Source organism: Spermophilus citellus (assembly GCF_964194105.1).
Source record: "Spermophilus citellus genome assembly, chromosome: 4".
Lineage (NCBI taxonomy): Eukaryota > Metazoa > Chordata > Mammalia > Rodentia > Sciuridae > Spermophilus > Spermophilus citellus.
The window spans coordinates 148,534,264-148,553,099 of NC_138185.1; the positions used below are offsets into that span (position 1 = coordinate 148,534,264).

The window sequence follows — 18,836 nt, forward strand, 5'->3', positions numbered from 1 at the left end:
GTGACCAAAATAAAGTTTACTTTAATTCATGGTTTCAGAGGTTCAGTCTATGGTCAGCCAACTCTGTTGCTCTTGGCCCAAATGAGACATCGTGGAAGGGCATAGCAGAAGAGTACTACTCGGCTTACGATAGCCAGGAAACACAGAGAAGGGGAAAGGGACCTCAGGGAAGATAAATAGTTCCAGGGCATGCCTCCAATGACCAATCTCCTCCAGCCATATCACACCTGCCTGCAGTTACCACCCATTCAAGCTGTATTGACTGGTTAGGTTTCAGCTCTCATAATCCAATCATTTATCTGAATATTCCTGCATTAACAGACATTTTGGGGGATATCTCATATGCAAACCATAAAAGCAACTACAATATTTTGGTAATCATAGGAGCCTCATCTTCCAGACAAAGCAACTAAAGTAACTAAAAAGTGATTTTTTAAAACATATACTTCAGTAGCAAAACAAACAAACAAACAAAACCCTCAAATGCTAGAGAAGCAAAATTCTCAAAAACTATGACACCTCCAAAGAATCCAAACTGCATTCAAACCCAAAGAGGAAATGAATATGAAGTATGAATCTAAGATTACCCCTGTGGGTGCTATGGTATGGACACACACACACACACACACACACACACACACACAAATATATATCTATATAAACATTTAAATCTTAATAGCCTGGTATTTCCTAGAAGGGAAATTATAAATTTACTTATGTTTCTGAACTATCTTCCTAGATCAGCAGTGTAAAGACAAGCAATAAACCATTGCATAGCTTCTTCTTCCCTAAAATTAGAAGAGCAATAAACTTACAGTATCCAAACATCTTCTTCAGAATAAATTCCAGTGATGACACATCCTTTTAGGTAATTTCCTGCTTCAGTAAAATCTTCTTTGACTATAAATACATATGGCAAAACTCTGAAACCTTTAATATTATGTATGCTGGTTCTACAGATAAATAGATTTATAGGTGATAGTACTTCATTATTTAATGTCAAAGATAAATATTTAAGACACCTTAGATAACTTAGTAACTAACTCTAAAATAAATCTGAATGCTTCTAAAATACATCCATTTTTATGACACTGGATTATTAAAGAAATGTACACTGATATAATACAACTATGGTTTCCTAAACGAATGTACTCTAAATGTGATTTGCAAGATTTACAGTACTCTAACCATACAGAGTGACTGAACAAATATCTGTTGTTTTTTATTCATAGACAGGGTACATGGGAATAGCTACAGCCTGGAAGCAGGAATGTGAAATGATACATTTCACAAGGTGTCTACATGCATTAAAAAAAAGAAGAGTAAAAATCCTAATTCTCTAAGTGTGTGTGTGTTAGAATTGTGTAAGGGACTTTTGTCCTTTTATTTTCAACATTTTCTATAATGTATTTTTGTTAGTTCTGAATTTTTGACTAATTTGTGTATTGCTGTTTTTTATTTGTTAGGATATATATATTCAGAACTAAAAGTATTATTTCTGTAGATTTTTAGTTCATTTTCATAAATACCAACATATTCTGAATCCCAATAATAACTATTTTATAACCAAAAAACAAATTTCAATTAAATCACTGTAGACTAATGAGAAAAGAGCAGAGGTGACTTATGGGTAAATGAAGTATTCTTGCCATGTGAAAAGTCAAATGATAGCTCAGCACCATGTACCAAAGGTTCACAGCAGCTCAAATAGCCAAATGCTGATGGAAGGAGTAATCCATACAATTACCTTGAGGACCAGGCATACTGAACCACTGATCCATACCTTACCAGTCAGCAGCAAATTCACAATATAAGCACTGTCAACATTGGATCACCTCAGGGCTTTTTCTTTTAAAAGTGTGATTACTTTCCACAAGATTAAGTAACATGGTCTGCAGAAAATCAACTTGGAAATCAACTTTACTAGAACGGTTAATCAGCCTATAGGCAGCATCTGGAGCTCATTTATAATCATAAATTTAATGAGAAACTAGTAACCTATTCAAATATTTTTAAGCCTGTGCTACAGCAAAGTAGAAAAGACTCATAAGAAAATAAGCAACTAAAAAAGGATTGAATGCCTATACTTTTGTTTTAAGAGAAAACAGCTAAATTCTAGTCAATAGATGATCTTTATTTAAAACAATGAAATAATGGAATCTGTTTCAGCTTTTCATTTTTGGTAAATATCAGTGGAAAAACACACTAATATTTTCATATAATTTCCTCATACAGAATCCTCTCTGCTTGTGAAAATTTTTGTTAAAAGTATTTTCATGAGGGCTGGGGATATAGCTCAGTTGGTAGAGTGCTTGCCTTGCATACACAAAGCCATGGGTTCAATATCCAACACCATAATCCATAGTATGTCATTCTGGCACACCAGAACCATATTTATGTGATTTAATATTGTGCTTTTGATTTTTGTTGAAAGATAACTACATGTGAACTTTATCATAATTTGAGTAGAAATGATCAAGTACATTGTTTCTTATGTTGATCCCCTATTTAAAAAACAATATGAAAAATTCTTCCCAGTATTTACAAACAGGAAAACATTTTCTCTGTGGATGAATCAGCATCCTAACTTGTATGTTATAATTTATTATATAAAGAGAATATGGCAAAAATGTCATCTTTTTGTTTCTAGTTGTTACAGATAGCTCAGGGCTATATTATAATCATCAATGTTTTCTGGAATTTTCACATAATTATCCCTTAGTGTTTTATTGCATAACTCTTACCTTTGTTTTAATGATTTATTGTTATTTGTGTTATTTTTATTGTCTAAAAATTCAAATTACTTTTGGAAGGAGGTCTAGTGTAAATAATGAATAAAACTTTGGGGCACCAGGTCTAAAATACATAGAAGACAGAGTCAACTGTAGAAACAAAAATATAAAAAGGGGAAGAAAGAGTAAAACACAATCTAAAAAGATTTAGATTGAAAGTATACACATTAAGATGCTAAGTATTCTAGGATTTTGCCTTTTAAGATGGCAAGTCACAGAGCACATAATAATATGTTTGTAATTTCATTTAGTGTATGTTCCTTTAGCTCTTATTTTTAAAGATTTTGAAAAAAGAAAAAAGTTACAATACATAAATTTGGAGAAAGCAAAATTTAATAAGCAGTTTGCAGCACCTGATCTGTACAAATGTACTGCAAGATAGGGGATCTTCTTCCCATACATATATTCTTAAAAGATTTCATTCAGAATTTGAAATTCATTTCAAAGGCAAGAAAAATAAAAATGAGGGAAGTCTGCTGGATAAATAGAGAGTGATTATAGTTAAGAAAATATTAAGGCTAAAAATATGCAATAGCAAAAAATAACATTCTGGAAAATATTACTGATCAGAAAAAAATACCTTGTGTGTACACTTCCTTTAAAACATACTGAAAGACACTCCTATGAAACAAGAGATAAAGAGTAAGAGTTTAAGGATAGGTAAATTGTGATATTAAAAAGTAAGGCAGTTTACAATGCCATGGAAAACTATTAAAGTAAAAGTAATTGCTATATGTATTGTGTAAAAGTTGAATGCAAAACTATTAATTTTAAATTCAAATAAAAATAAGTTGAATTAATAGATGCATACAGGTGCAGGTATGTACATAAAATGGATTAACAGTTGGACCGATGTATAGGTATGTACAACACTGGCAGATATAGGTGATGGGTCTGTAGGTTTTCACGTAAATCTTTCAACTCTGCAGTATGTTTAAAAATTTTCATCTTAAAATGTTGAAAAAGTAAATGCAAAAGATTTTGGAAAGTCAAATGTTTAATGAAAAAAATGCATCAATAATGATAATCTGAACCCATAACATGGGGCTCTATACAAAGACTACAAAAGAAATTAAAAACATCTTCACCTTCCTCAAGAGGGAGTTGAAATCATCAAAATGATTGAATGAAGATGTTCTTCAATGAACTACATAACTCTAAAGAAAGAAATTGAAGAGACCCTAGAAGATGGACAAAAGCTCTTATGTTCCTGGATAGGCAGAATTAAATTGAAATGATAAGTTCATTTTTTAAGAACATTTTCTCTAGCCCTGTAGAAGATACAAACAAAAGAGGCATACTCTATAGAGGAAGAAAGAAAGAAAAACTAAAATACCAGTGAAGCACAAAACAATCAGCAGACATCAAATGAGTTAAGATAATAAATATAAGAAACTAATAATGTTCACACAGAAGAGATGAAAGGCAAAATAGATAAGAAAATGTAAAAAAGAAAAATAAGAGACTTGACCAATCATATATTCAACTGTATTGAAAAGCTAATTGAATAAATCAATTATGTTTCTATACATCAGTGATGAATCAACTGAAAGAGAAATTAGGAAACGATCCTATTCACAAGAGTCTCAAAAATATATAATATTTGAGAATCAATCTAAGAGGTGAACAACCTCTATAGTGAAAACTACAGAACTCAAAGAAATTGAAGAGATCCTAGATGATGGACAAAATCTCCTATGTTCTTGGATAGGCAGAATTAATATTGTCAAAATGGCTATACTACCAAAAGTGATATACAGATTAATGCTATTTCTATTAAAGTTCTGATGGCATTCTTCATAGAAGTAGAAAAGGCAGTCAAGAAACTCATTTGGAAAAATAGAGGCCCAGAATAGCCAAAGCAATCCTCAGTGGGAAAAGTGGAGTAGGATGCATCACAATACCAGAATACATATACTGCATATACTACAGAGCTGTAGTAACAAAAACAGCATGGTATTGGTACAAAAACAGACATGAAGACCAATGGTACAGAATAGAAGACAGAGACAAGCCCACATAAATACAATTATCTCATTCTAGACAAAGGTGCCATAAACATACATTGAAGAAAAGATAGCCTCTTCAACAAATGGTGCTGGGAAAATTGGAAATCCATATGCCACAAAATTAAATCAGGCCCCTATCTCTCGCCCTGCACAAACCTCAGTTCAAAGTAGATCAAGAACCTAGGAACTGGATCAAAGACCCTGCACCTACCAGAAGAAAAAGTGGGCCCAACTCTCCACCATGTCAGCTTTAGAAACCAAATTCCTCAACAAGACTCCTAAAGTGCAAGAAGTAAAATCAAGAATCAATAAATAGGATTGTAGCAAATTAAAAAGCTTCTTCACAACAAAGAAAACAATCAAGAATGTGAAGAGAGAGCCTACAGCATGGGAGAAAATCTTTGCCACTTGCACCTCAGATACAGCATTAATCTCCAGAATATATAAAGAACTCAAAAACCTTTAAACCAAAACAAACAAACAAACCAAATAGTCCAATCAATAAATGGGCAAAGAAACTGAACAGACACTTCACAGAAGAAATAAGATCGGTCAACAAATATATGAAAAAGTGTTCAACATCACTAGCAATTAGAGAAATATAAATTAAAACTACAATGAGATTTCATATCACTCCAGTCAGAATGGCAATTATTAAGAATATAAATAGTAACAAGTGTTGGCGAGGATATGGGGAAAAAGGTGCACTTATACATTGCTGGTGAGACTGCAAACAGGTGCAACCCCTCCTGAAAATAGTATGGAGATTCCTTAGAAAACCTGGAACAGAACCACCATTTGACCCAGTTACCCAACTCCCCAGCATATACCCAAAGGGCTTAAAATCAGCATACTAGGGGCTGGGGTTGTGTAGAGTGTTTGCCTCACCTATGTGGAACAATGGGTTCAATTCTCAGCACCACATAAATAAATAAAATAAAGGTATTATGTTCATATACAATAAAAAAAAAATTTAAATCAGCATACAATAGTGACATGGCCAATCAATGTTCATAGCAGCTGAATCCACAATGGAATCAACCTAGGTGCTCTTCAAGCTAAGTGAAACAAGCCAATCCCCAAAAACCAAAGGCCAAATGTTCTCTCTGATGTTGACTCACAATAGGTTGGCTGGTAGGGAGGAGTGGAAGTTCATCAGATTGGTCAGGGGAAGAGAGGGAGGATGGGAAAGGGAAAGACAGTAGGATGAATCAGACATAACTTTCCTGGGTTCATATATGAATACATGACCAGTGTATCTCCACATTATATACAAGCATAAGAATCGGAAGTTATACTTCATGTATGTATGATATGTTAAAATGTGTCATGTATTTTAAAAAGTTTTTTTAGAAGGTCAAGAACTGAGAGGCTCAGATTTTGGAAAGATCATCTATGTGGATACCAAATCACCAAAGATTATAATAGTAGTAGTACTAAAGAGCATGACAGTATGACAGAAGCTCAATTCCTCATGAATGAGGGGGAGTGATCCTGGCTGGGTGGTAGATGATGCTTACAAGGTAGCGAGTGGGGTCAGTGGAATAATCTGATGCAAGTACTAGGAGATTAACTGTGAAAGGAGAAGATAACTGCTTGGGAATGATAATGAGGAGAAAAGGGAAAACAATATATGAAAAGGAGGGAATCATCAAGGAAATGCTTCAAGAAAATTTCCCAGAACTGAATTGAGCTTTTAAATTGGAAGGGCTTTTGAGTCTCAGCACAAGGGATGCCTACAGAGCCACATCAATGTATACAGTTAAATTCACAATAGCTAAGCTATGGAACCATCCTAGGTGCCCTTAAATGGATAAGTGGATAAAGAAAATGTGGTAAAAATACACAATGGAATATTACTCAACCTTAAAGAAGAATGAAATTGTGGCATTTGCCAGTAAATGGGTGCAAATAGAGACTATCTTGCTAAGTGAAATGAGCCAATCCTAAAAAACTAAAGGCCAAATGTTCTCTCTGATATGCAGATGCTGAATCACAACAGGTGGGTAGGGAAGGGAGAAGTGGAGGTTCATCCAATTGGAAAAGGGGAAACGAGGAGAAAGGAGGGAAACAGGAATGAGAAAGACAGTAGAATGAATCAGACGTAACTTTTCTATGTTCTTATATGAATACACAATCAGTGTAACTCAACATCATGTATAACCACAAAAATGAGAAGTTACACTCCATGTATATGATATATATCAAAATACATTCTACTATCATGTGTAACTAAAAAGAATAAATAAAAAAGTTAAAAAAACTAATTGAAGTATCAATAGATAAAGTGATTGAAATAGAAAGCATTTAAAGACATGCATACACATTCAGAGATATGGATTTAACATGGGGATGGTGAAATCACATGTAAGCAGAGGAAAAAAAAGAGTAACTGTTAGTTACTTAGAAAGTGTTAAGTTGGTATCTGGCCGCATATCAGATATCAAGATATCTTAATGGTTAAAATACTTTTAAAGAGAAAAAAATCAAAGGATACAATCAGAGTAAAAAGGTAATATAATTTGCATATAATGGCATATTAATCAGTCTTAAAATGGGAGGAAATTCTGATATATCCTATAGCAAGCATAACCTTTGAATATATCATGCTAAATCAAGTAAATCAGTCAGAAAAAGAAATAGGTGATTCCCCTTGTAGTCAGATGCATATAAAACTGAAAATAGAATGGTAGTGATAAAGGCAGGGGAGAGATGGGGTGGAGGAGTTTGATGAATATAGTGCTTTGTTCTGCAAAATGCAAAGGTACTGGAGGTTGGTTGTACAACAGTGTGAATATATGTAACATTAGAGAACTATACACTTAAAAACAGTTAAGATGATAAATTTTATGTTATGTATATTTTACTACAACTTTTAAAAAAGAAAAATATTCATAACAAGGAGATAATATAAATTAATTTAAGACAATATCATAGTTAAAGTAAGGTGAATATTAACTGATACAATAAGATTGGGGGGGGGGATTGAAACCAAAGGCACTCTACCACTGAGCTACATTCTTAGCCCTTTATTGTTCAATTTTTATTTTAAGATGGTCTCGCTAAATTGTTGAGCCTGGTTTTGAACCTGGATCCTCCTGCCTCAGCCTCCTGAACTGCTAGGATTACAGGCATGTGCCACTACACCCAGCATAAGAATTTTTTTATATCTAAAAGCAATAAAATATATATCAAAATCAATAGATTTGAGTGCAAATTTTAAACTACTACATACAAAACTATTATTAAATAAAGTTTAAAAGTAAACAATAAACTGGGGGAAAATAATTTGAAAAAAATGAAAAAAGCTAATCTACTAAATCTATGAAGATCTTGTGCTAATTCATTAGACAAGCACTAAAACCCCATTTCTAAAATGTAGTATATATAACACACAATTTACAATACATGTTTAACTGTACATTATTTAATTTAAATCTCAACTCTACTTACCTGTTGTCATGGTTGGACTAAATAGTCCCAGTACTGACACACTAGAATAGGTGAGCAAGTCTTTATATAATTCTCCACTTAAATATTTTTCTGCTTCCTGGATCAGTGTTATGTTCACTGGATATGAAATCCTGTTGCTGGATAAATACATAACTATATTCAAAATCAATTTTTAAAGATATCTTTCAGTTTGTTAAAAAACATTGAACTTAGCAAACAACATATTACACATGATAAACTTGACAAAAAAGAGACAACTAAATACTATTTATTTATTTTATGTGACTGGCGTACCAACCCCAGGATCCTGCACATATGAAGCAAGTGTTCTACCAGTGAGTTACACCCCCAGAGCTCTTCTTTCAAATTTTTGAAACAAAAGTCTTACTAAATTTTCCAGGTTGACCTCAAACTTGCAATCCTCTGCCTCAGCCCTCCATGCCTCACAAATATTATTCTTTTAAAAAATCAGTTTCAATAAACAAAATAACCATCTCCCCCAAAATAATGGAATGTACAATGACAGTCCTTATCAATATTTACTCTGTGATCTGTCAAGGAATGCATCCTTAATAAAGGATGTCATCCTTAACAAAGGATGTCAACAAATATGAGAATTAGAACTTCTACAGACCCCCAGAATTAAAAATCGTATAGTGAAGCTGAATACTTACAGTTGTATAAACTTCAGGAGACCTTCAGTTCCCAGCATACCAACATATGATACTGGGTTCTCGCCTTTCTTGTACATCTTTACAATGGGAAATTCAGTGACATTTTGCTTAGTACATACATCAGACCAATCTGCACAGTTTATTCTAGTAAGAAGCATAGTGGATGTCTCTAAATTAAAGGAAAATGCACATTTTGTAGATATTAATGCAGAATATCATCTGCTAGAATCTTCATTCTCTTCCTAGCCCAACAATTTTAACCTCTCAGTGTGGAACACTTCTGCTGAAACACTCTTCCTTTGATTTTTGTGACAATTTCCCTATCAGCTTCTTTCCTACCTCTCTTGCTTTTCCTTTTTGGTACTCCTTAAAGGCTCTTCTGCTAGTGGAATTGGAAGTTCCTCAAGGCTCCGTTTAAACTGCTTTCTCTTCTTGTTCTACACTCTGTTCCTAGACAATCTCAATAACCATCAAAAATCTAATGAATACAAAATGTGTATCCTTGGCCCAGATTCTTCCTTGAAGTTCCAGGACCATGAAATCTTACTACCTTCTTCCCTGAGAATGAAAACATCTTCAAACTCTACATATCTGTCTAAAACCAAATATAGTTTTCCTTCCCGTGTTACTTGGAGAAAATTGTGCAATTCACAGAACAAAACATCATCCTACATGCCTCCCCATTCCCAAGCCCCTCCATGTCTCATCAATCAGTACACATTTTCAATTTTACCACTTTAAGTTTAAATATTTCTAATTGTTGTCCATTTCTCTTTACTGTCAATACTCTGGTCCTCATTTCTCCTAGATAACTACAACAGGCTTCTAACTCACTTCTCTGGATTCAATGGCTCTACAATAATCGTAGATATTATCTTTTCAAAACTCAAGTCTGTTCTGGTGCTAGCCTGCTCCCCACCAACCCTGTTTTGGTAGCAAATCCCCTCCTTGCCCCCACCACCAACCTTTGCAGAGTTAGGTCTTTTTCATTATTTGTGATTACTTGTGAAACATCCTGATTTATATCAGGTTCCTCTGATATATGCTCCTTTATCTCCTTATGAATTAAGTATTCCTTTGTTTAGTTATTTGATTAATGTCTGCCCCTACCAAGAGAGCTGCTTGATAGTAGTGACCACTGACTTCCAGCATCTACAGCAGTCCTTGTACATGAATCACCTTTAATAAACACGTGAGTAAATGACACATGCAAAACTCATCTAGGGTTGCAGGCATGCCCATCTAAATATTATAATTTCAGCTTAAAATCACATATTGTAATCCAAAGCAGAAATTCCTATTTGTTCTATTATCCAACATGTAAAGTTCTTTGAAATACATAAATTTCTGGGTGAAAAGAGATCAAAAATCAAAACAAGCACCACACAATTCAGATTTTGAAAGAAAAAAATTCTAATAAAAATAAACTTTAATATCATATGAAATAAGAAGTCTCTGTATATTAATTTAGGATACAGCTGAACCAAATGATTCAATTTGTGGGATGCAATATTTTAAAAAATATTTTATCATCCCAAATTTTTAATAATGAAAATTCATCTTTATATTTTCAGAGATTTTTATTATAGTTCATAAAGGCAATGACTTATCTATCACTTAGAATTTAGTATTAAAATTCTGATAAAACAAGCAGTGTCTAGTTCACTGTTATATTTCCAGTGTTTATCACAAGGTCTGTTATACAGTAGGTACTCAGTCTACAAATATGTATGGATGGGGCTGGGGATGTGGCTCAAGCGGTATCGTGCTCGCCTGGCATGTGTGCGGCCCGGGTTCGATCCTCGGCACCACATACAAACAAAGATGTTATGTCTGCCGAAAACTAAAAAATAAATATTAAAATTCATTCTCTCTCTCTCTCTTTCTCTCTCTCTCTCAAAAAAATGTATGGATGGTCACTGATATTCCTTCAAGAACAAATTTTAAACTTTTGAAAATATATTAATACCTAAACAACATATGATCATATAAACAAAAATAAGTTTTTATCCCTTCAAAAACCAAACCTGCTCTGTAATGTTTTGAACAATCAATAAAAAAAAAACCAAACCTGATAAATCTTCCACAAAGTTCTCCTATTAATCATGTCCTCAACAAGTAGCAAGTGATGCTTGTTCACATAGAGCGCCATCTTATATTGCCACCCAAGTACACAATATAGATGTTCTTTCCATTCAGTAAGCATCCTCAACACATCTACTTCTGCTAAACATATTACTTTGTCCCTACAAAGTTGAAACTTTAATATTATCTTTAAAACTGGAAAAAGAGCACATGATACATGTTATTAAAAGTTATAAGCCTGCTTATGCTGAAGTTATTATAAAATTTTTATTTTCTATAAAATGGTTTCAGTGTTTACTCATATTTCAATCTGAATTGTGTAATATTCTGAGATAGCTACAGTATTGTATTCCTCTTTACCAATGCATTAATTTCAAATAGAATTCCTACTTTGAAGCAGAAAAAATAGATTCTCTTTGATACAGATACTATGTCAAGCATCAAAATTTGACATTTGCTGCCACCTTGTGACTGAGTAAAAAATATTCTTAGACGGAAATAAAAAATGACATTTTTCCCAGGAAGTCAACCTAAAAGACAAATTAATAGGACTAATGTCAAAGTACTACGATTATCCTAATTGCAGTTATAAAACAGGATGAACATCTTTAATCTAAATGTCTGAAATACAAAATCTGAATATCTCTGAACGCCAACATGAACTCCAAAAGTAAAAAATTCCATATCTAACCTCATGTAACAGAAATCAGTCAAAACTTAAGTGCATTAAAAATACTATATAAAATTTCTTTCAGCCTATATGTGTAGAATGCACATGAAACAAACGAATTTCATGTTTAGACTTGGGTCCTATCCCCAATGTATCTCATTATATGCAAATATTCCAAATTCTAAAAAAGTCCAAAATACAAGACACAATAGTTACCTATACTATGCATTTCTACAATAAGCCCCAGAACTTCCAAAATAGTCCGTTTATGTGACATCTAATTATTAATAGGATTGTTATTCATCAAGAACATACTGAATGAAAAAGAAAGCAAGTCCTGGATTGGTAATCTGCCTTTTTATTCTGTCAACACATACAAGTCAAAACTAAATGGTAGCCAGGTGTGGTGGCACATGCCTGTAATCCCAGCAGCTAGGGAGGCTGAAGCAAATAGATTGCAAATTCAAAGCCAGCCTCAGCAATGGTGAGGCACCAAGCAACTCAGTAAGACACTGTCTCAAAATAAAGTACAAAAAAGGGCTGGGGATGTGATTAAGTGGTTGAGTGCCCCTGAGTTCAACCCCTGGTACCCACCCCCCATCCCCCCCAAAAAAGATAAATGGTAAATAATATTCTCAGAGGAGCCAAGAATAAGCCTATTTAACTATGATAGTTTCTATTTACAAGGTAAACAGTAGGAAGCAACCATACCATGGACACAAAATATGTTACCATCTGTCATATTAAATGATTACAAAATATTATACACATCTTATCCATTGCTACCCCTTTACTAAAAGGTCTCACCACTTCTCCCCATGCCTTTGATGTAATGATGGCCTAGACATTTTGAGTTAAAAGTCCAATCCTTATTCTCTTATTTAACTACCACTGGATTAGGTTTAATAGAATAGTTAAGACAAAAAGATTCTAACTATTAAAAAATATCCTAGTCCAAGAAGAGCTAATTATATAACTTCAAGAACACAGGGATCTTGGATCTTTGATAGACTGTGAGACTGGGTCTTACCTTTCAAATTTTTATCTTCAGTATTTAATAATAATTGGCACTCGATAAATGTTTGCTGAATGACTGAATTTAGCCAAAAAGGTCACTGGTACAATGGGTAGCCATAAGTACTTAATACACGGACTCTCTTTGTTTCTACTAGAAGTCCCATGAAATAATCAAAGTGAAGGCTTCTCAGCACCTTTTTTTTTTTTTTTTTTTTTTTTTTTTTTTTTTGGTACGTGGGATTGAACTCAGAGGCACTCAACCACTGAGCCACATCCCCAGCTCTTTTTCATATTTTATTTCGAGACAGAGTCTCACTGAGTTGTTTAGTACCTCAATAAATTGCTAAGTCTGGCTTTGAACTCTCCATCCTCCTGCCTCAGCCTCCTGAGCTGCTGGAATTATAGCAGTGCATCACCATGTCCAGCTTCTAAGCATTTTTGATACTCTTAATTTAATTTAACCTTGGATACATAAACATAACAACCTGAAATTTTATGTGGTTTTCTATATCTTTAGGATGACACCATTTTATAAAAAGATTACAGCTCAGAAATCAGGAAAATAAGCATGCATATCACAATATAATACCTTTTAATTTAATTGCCACATCAATATAGGACTGTAGAAATGCCATGGATACTGCATGCCCTAGATTAAAATAAAAAAATTCAATAGATATTACAAGATGTTTATCTCCAAAGCACCCATACTTATATATAACAAACATATAGGTTTACCCAAAGTTATTATTTCCAAACAAGAAATATAGTAGAGAGTACTCAATATTGTCCAACCACTTAAAAGGGCTCCAAATGCAACTCTCTACATTCATACTGCAAATAATATAGTTGAAAGACTATTATTTGAAGATAAAAGTATATATTTCCTATAAATCTATAAGAACTGTTAATATATTAAAATCATTGGCATGAATCAATAGTCTTCAAATTAATTAGCTAAATACCTAGTTTAATGATTAACCTTCAATTCGTAAATCACATTCATAGAGATATATAAAATCAGTTTTATTCCTTAGAATCAGTTAGAAGTAAATGTTTCAATATGTGCAGTCTATTTGGGACATAGGAAAGCTGTTATTTTTACAATGTGAACTTTAGAGAATTCAAAAATAAATTCTACTTTAAATGTCCTAATATGTATTGCAGTCTCCTCTACAGGCTCATACTTACAACCAGCATAGAAGAGCACTATGCTGTCAGAAGCCATTACTGTTGCATTAAATGTCTCTTCTGTGAGTTCCACTGTCAGTTCCAAAGGTAACTGTCTCTTCCTATCTCTGTAAACAGTTTCTGCAACTTCATCATCTTGTATATCTAAAATGTTTAAAAAAGGAACTAATTTTGGTTGTATAATTAAAAATATTTAAACTTATAAGCAAGCAAATGAAAATTTGTTACTTTGTTATAAAAAAACTTTTAAATACATACTAAGTATTTAAAATGTATATTTAGAAGACTTTCCATTTGTCTGGCTTCCTATCTGAAATAACACTGAGATGCTTTCTGATCTAGAAGTTACAAAGTCCAGACTAGTTACAAAGTTTAGTTTAGAAATAATTATTTATTTTTGTTCTACAAATAATATAAGCATTGCTATTTTCTTTCCAATCATTATATTAATTTACAGCTCTAAAAGACTCTACCATACAGCGCTTATTCAGCTTCTACTATATGCCAAACACTGTGATAAATACTAGGGCAAATGTCAAAAATAACAGACACACAATCCCTGACCACATGGTGCTATCTATAGAAAAGCCAGACAATAAACTTGATAAATGAATAAATATGTAATGGTAAATTAACAGTTTATGAATAAAAGTAAGAGAGAGTTTGTAACAGGAAAATTTAGATTAGGAGATCCAAAGTCTCCCAGTTACAGAATCAAGAAAAGAATGTTTCAGACTCTTGATATAAGGAGGCTGATTCATAGTGGGGTAGGGAGGGAGAGCATGGGAGGAATAGATGAATTCTAGATAGGGCAGAGGGGTGGGAGGGAATGGGAAAGGGCAGGATATTAGCAAGGATGGTGGAATGTGATGGACATCATTATCTAAAAGTACATGTATGAAGACACAAATTGATGTCAACATACTTTATATACAACCAGAGATATGAAAAACTGTGCTGTATATATGTAATAAGAATTGTAATGCATTCTCTATCATTTATTTTTTTTAAAAAATCAATAAAAAAAGAATAAAATGTTATTGAAATTTACTCTCTATTCTGTTAATAATCAGACTAATTTATAAGTACAAACACTACAAAATTTCATTTCCTACTAAAAATAATAAAAATGAAATATGTTGTTATGGGAGAGGGGAAGGTGCACGGGAGGGAAACAGGCGGGGAAAGAGATCATGAACTGAAATTTAATTCCATGCAGTATGAGTTTGTCAGGATGAACCCAGATTCTCTGCATAACTATAAAGCTATAATTTTAAAAAATGAAATATACTGATGGACTTTTAAACATGAAGCAGGCCAAAAGGACTGAGAGAACTGATTAGGAGAATAAAAAGCACAGCTGTGGAAAGTTAGAAGGCTGATGTGTACCAAGAAAGGTATTCACTAAACAAACCACAGCATTCTTATATCTTTTTACCTAATCAACTTGATAAAATGTGATTCAAAATAAATTTCTCCAGGCTGCTTCACAGAGTTTTGAATGTGATACTTTCTATGAGAAAGTTAACCCACTATAAACTTCACCAAACGTATAGGTGTCAGGACAGTAAAGGAGGTGGCAAGCATTACAACTATTACCCATGTCTAGATCTTCCATGTCATCATCTTCATCTTCTTGTGTTTCCTCAATGTGATTATTATTTTCCACATGGGAAATTATTAAGTCAACATCATGTAACTCCAAAAATTCCACTGGTACTTCCTAGAAATATGTTATTTTTTTAAAAAATCACTGAAATATAGCATAGCATGTTAACTTAAAAACATTCTACTTGTTTGACACTAAAATGAAACTAAACTTTGATTTTTTTCTCAAGGAAAAAAAAAGGAAATACACAATTACTATGACAAGGAAAGCATCCAAAGCATCCCCCTAAGACAGTGCACACTACTGAAAAAGAGGATCTGACAGTCTCTCTTGCTTCTTGTCACAACTGCCTTAGACTGAAGTCTGTAAAATATTTGAATATAATAAATAGCACCCCCTACCTCAACATACCATGGAAATATATATGATTTTAATGCAAATGGAACCAATCAAAATCAGTTATTTTTATATTCTACAGATAATGTTAAAAATAATACTTTATTTAAAATATTCCACAAAGAAGTCCGATTTCCTGTTTAATTATAAACATAAAATGACTCTCTGTTCTCAGGCATTTTAAGCATATCAAATTCTATTCTGTTGAGATCAATATTATTCCTTCAATAGTTTTTCACTAATATCCAACTATTACATTTTTTAAAAATATTTTTTAGTTGTAGTTAGACACAATATCTTTATTTTATTTATTTATCTTTATGTGATGCTGAGGATTGAACCCAGGGCCTTGCACATGCTAGGCAAGCACTCCACCACTGAGCCACAACCCTAGCCCCAACTATTATATTTTTAAAACATGAAAATTTTAAGTCATTAGGTTATTTCAGCAAATCATCCCTGACTATAACTATACAATGTAATAAGGCTATGAAAGAACTCCAAATATGTTTATTCTTTCATATAACATATTTCATCTTTTTAATATTATACTCAAAACAATTTTTTACTCCTGCAAAAATATAATGGACTTAAAGGTAGAAGAATCAAAATAAATCAAATTTATTTGTTCCAAATATAATATAGAAATTTTGCATGTAAACTTGTTCACTGAATTATAACATTCACTTCACATAGAAAAGAACACAGATTTTGACAGTAGAGACTGATGAAATTTTATAAAGAGGTCATACCTGTATAACCACTGCATTGATTAAGATATAAGACATTACTAGCTCCCTTGAAGACATCATCTATGCCCTTCTGTCATTCCCCTCTCGCCAAGGTAGTCAGTCACTGTTTAGACCTTTATTACAACTCTGGTTTGAATGTTTGTGTCCCCCCAACATTCATTTGTGTAATCTTAATCACCAATGTGATAACATTAGGAGATAGGCTCTTTGAAAGGTGCTTTGGTCATAAAGGCAGAGTTCTCATTAATAGGATTAGTAGCTTTATAAAAGAGACCCCAGAGAATTAGATCTCTTCCACCATGTGAGGACACAAAGAGAAGGCACCATCTATGGGCTCTCACCAAATTTTCCAGCACCTTATCTTGTGCTTCCCATCCTCTAGAACCATGAGAAATAAATTGTTGTTATTTATAAGCCACCTTATTAGTGGTATTTTGTTACAGCAGCCCAACCAAATTAAGATACTCACCACATTTTGCTGATTTCTGAATTTATAAAACAAAACCATACAATTTATACTCTTTTTTGAGATTACTTTTGCTCAACATTGTGAGGTTCACCCAGGTTTATAACACATAAAAACAGCTTTTTCAGTATTTTTAAATATTTCTTAAATAAATATATTCCAATTTATTTATTTATCCATTCTACTGATCATGTGTTGTTTCCAGTTTGAGACTATCAAAAATAATATAACTATGAATATAATATAATAATGTTGTCTTTTGGTGCACATGCATGTGAATTTCTGTTGGTTACATACCCAGGAATATATTTGCTGGTTCATATGATATATGCAGCTTCAATTTTAATAACACTGCCTAGTGTTTTTCTATTTTCATTTACCAGTTTTTACTCCTGCTAGCAGTATATTATAATTCTTGTTTCTCCATATTTCTGTCAAGGTATTATTCTTTAAATAATCTTTAGGCATTCCAGAAGGTAAATATTGGTGTCTCTTGTGATATTATTTGCATTTCTACCTTCGGTTTATTTGCTAAGTGGAAAAGAGAAAATGTATCTTATAATGGGCAAAATTAGCTTTCCTTACCTTAACTCAGGGATTGAACTATGGAATCATTGAGAAAAAATAAATATCAAATACTTTAGGGTAGGATGGAATATAATGAAGTCAGCATTATGAAATATTTTTACCCAAAATGTTTAATGAAGCTAATCAACCTTAAAAATAATTCATAGAAAATAGAAAGGAACACAGTAAAAATGCAGACAAAAGCAAAAAGAAACACACAAATCCAGAATATGGAAAACTACCTATTTATCCAAAAAGTCATTGTCCTAGGGGAAAATGGGAGAGGAAATGTACCATATTAAGAGATTTAATTGTAAGTGACAATTTACAATTTTTTTCCATAATAAACATGTTACTTTAGGATCACATGTATTAACTTTCTTTACATAAACTGATATGATAGGTAGTACATAAAATGACTAACCTGTTCTGCTCTTTTGAAGATCACATTGGTGTGCTGAGGAATGTTCACTTTCAAAGAGTCCCTTTTTCAAAATGGAAACAAATGTTTTATGTTGCTAATTTGAAGAATAATAGTCATCCAGAAAATCAATCTAAAATAGAACTAAAAGTTCTCATGCTACAAAATGTTTAGGAATAAAGATTACAATTTAGTGGGTCTGATAAATTTCACATATAAATAAATACAAAATGGATTTCCTAGTCTCCATCTTAATTTTAGTCAAGCTTACATTTAATGTATAGCCTTCAGCTCAGCAGTAAGTTCTAACTATGTTGGGATCTATTAGAGATTTTAGTTTATTTATATGACTAAGTTGCCATATTAAAAATGAGAACGATATTAGTATTTGCTAAGTAGAGTGAATATTCAATGTGGTTGAGACACCTTAACAAGAGCAGAACTCCTGCTTTTCCCAGTAGACGCCATGCAACCCATTCTGCAGTTCTTCTATCAGCTTCATAAGTGGCTTGTTGGCTAACAATGAAAACCAGTGGTAATCCTAGTTGGAGATGAATAGTTGAAACTTGTTGAGGATCTTCAGCAACTTCAGTCTTCATTTAAAACAAAACAACCCAAAAAACAGAACAAAATGTCTTCATTGTATGATAATGTTTCAACATTTGTATTTAAAAACCTCCTACTAGCTTTTATTAATAAAGTCACAATTGAAAAACAAGTCTGTGAAATAAATA

General features: G+C 32.8%; 1 protein-coding gene across 3 annotated transcripts in view; it reads right to left on the reverse strand.

Moving 5' to 3' along the window:
• TXNDC16 (thioredoxin domain containing 16) overlaps positions 1-18,836 on the reverse strand; it is a 96,820-nt gene that overhangs the window by 13,254 nt on the left and 64,730 nt on the right. For all 3 annotated transcript variants that reach the window (XM_081290467.1, XM_081290465.1, XM_081290466.1), the window contains 8 exons: positions 18,529-18,695; positions 18,106-18,166; positions 15,491-15,614; positions 13,892-14,035; positions 13,290-13,349; positions 8,929-9,097; positions 8,255-8,391; positions 816-900 (listed from right to left, as the gene is read on the reverse strand). In XM_081290467.1, coding sequence (XP_081146593.1) covers positions 816-900; positions 8,255-8,391; positions 8,929-9,097; positions 13,290-13,349; positions 13,892-14,035; positions 15,491-15,614; positions 18,106-18,166; positions 18,529-18,695 — 947 coding nt within the window. The remainder of the gene's footprint in view (positions 1-815; positions 901-8,254; positions 8,392-8,928; positions 9,098-13,289; positions 13,350-13,891; positions 14,036-15,490; positions 15,615-18,105; positions 18,167-18,528; positions 18,696-18,836) is intronic.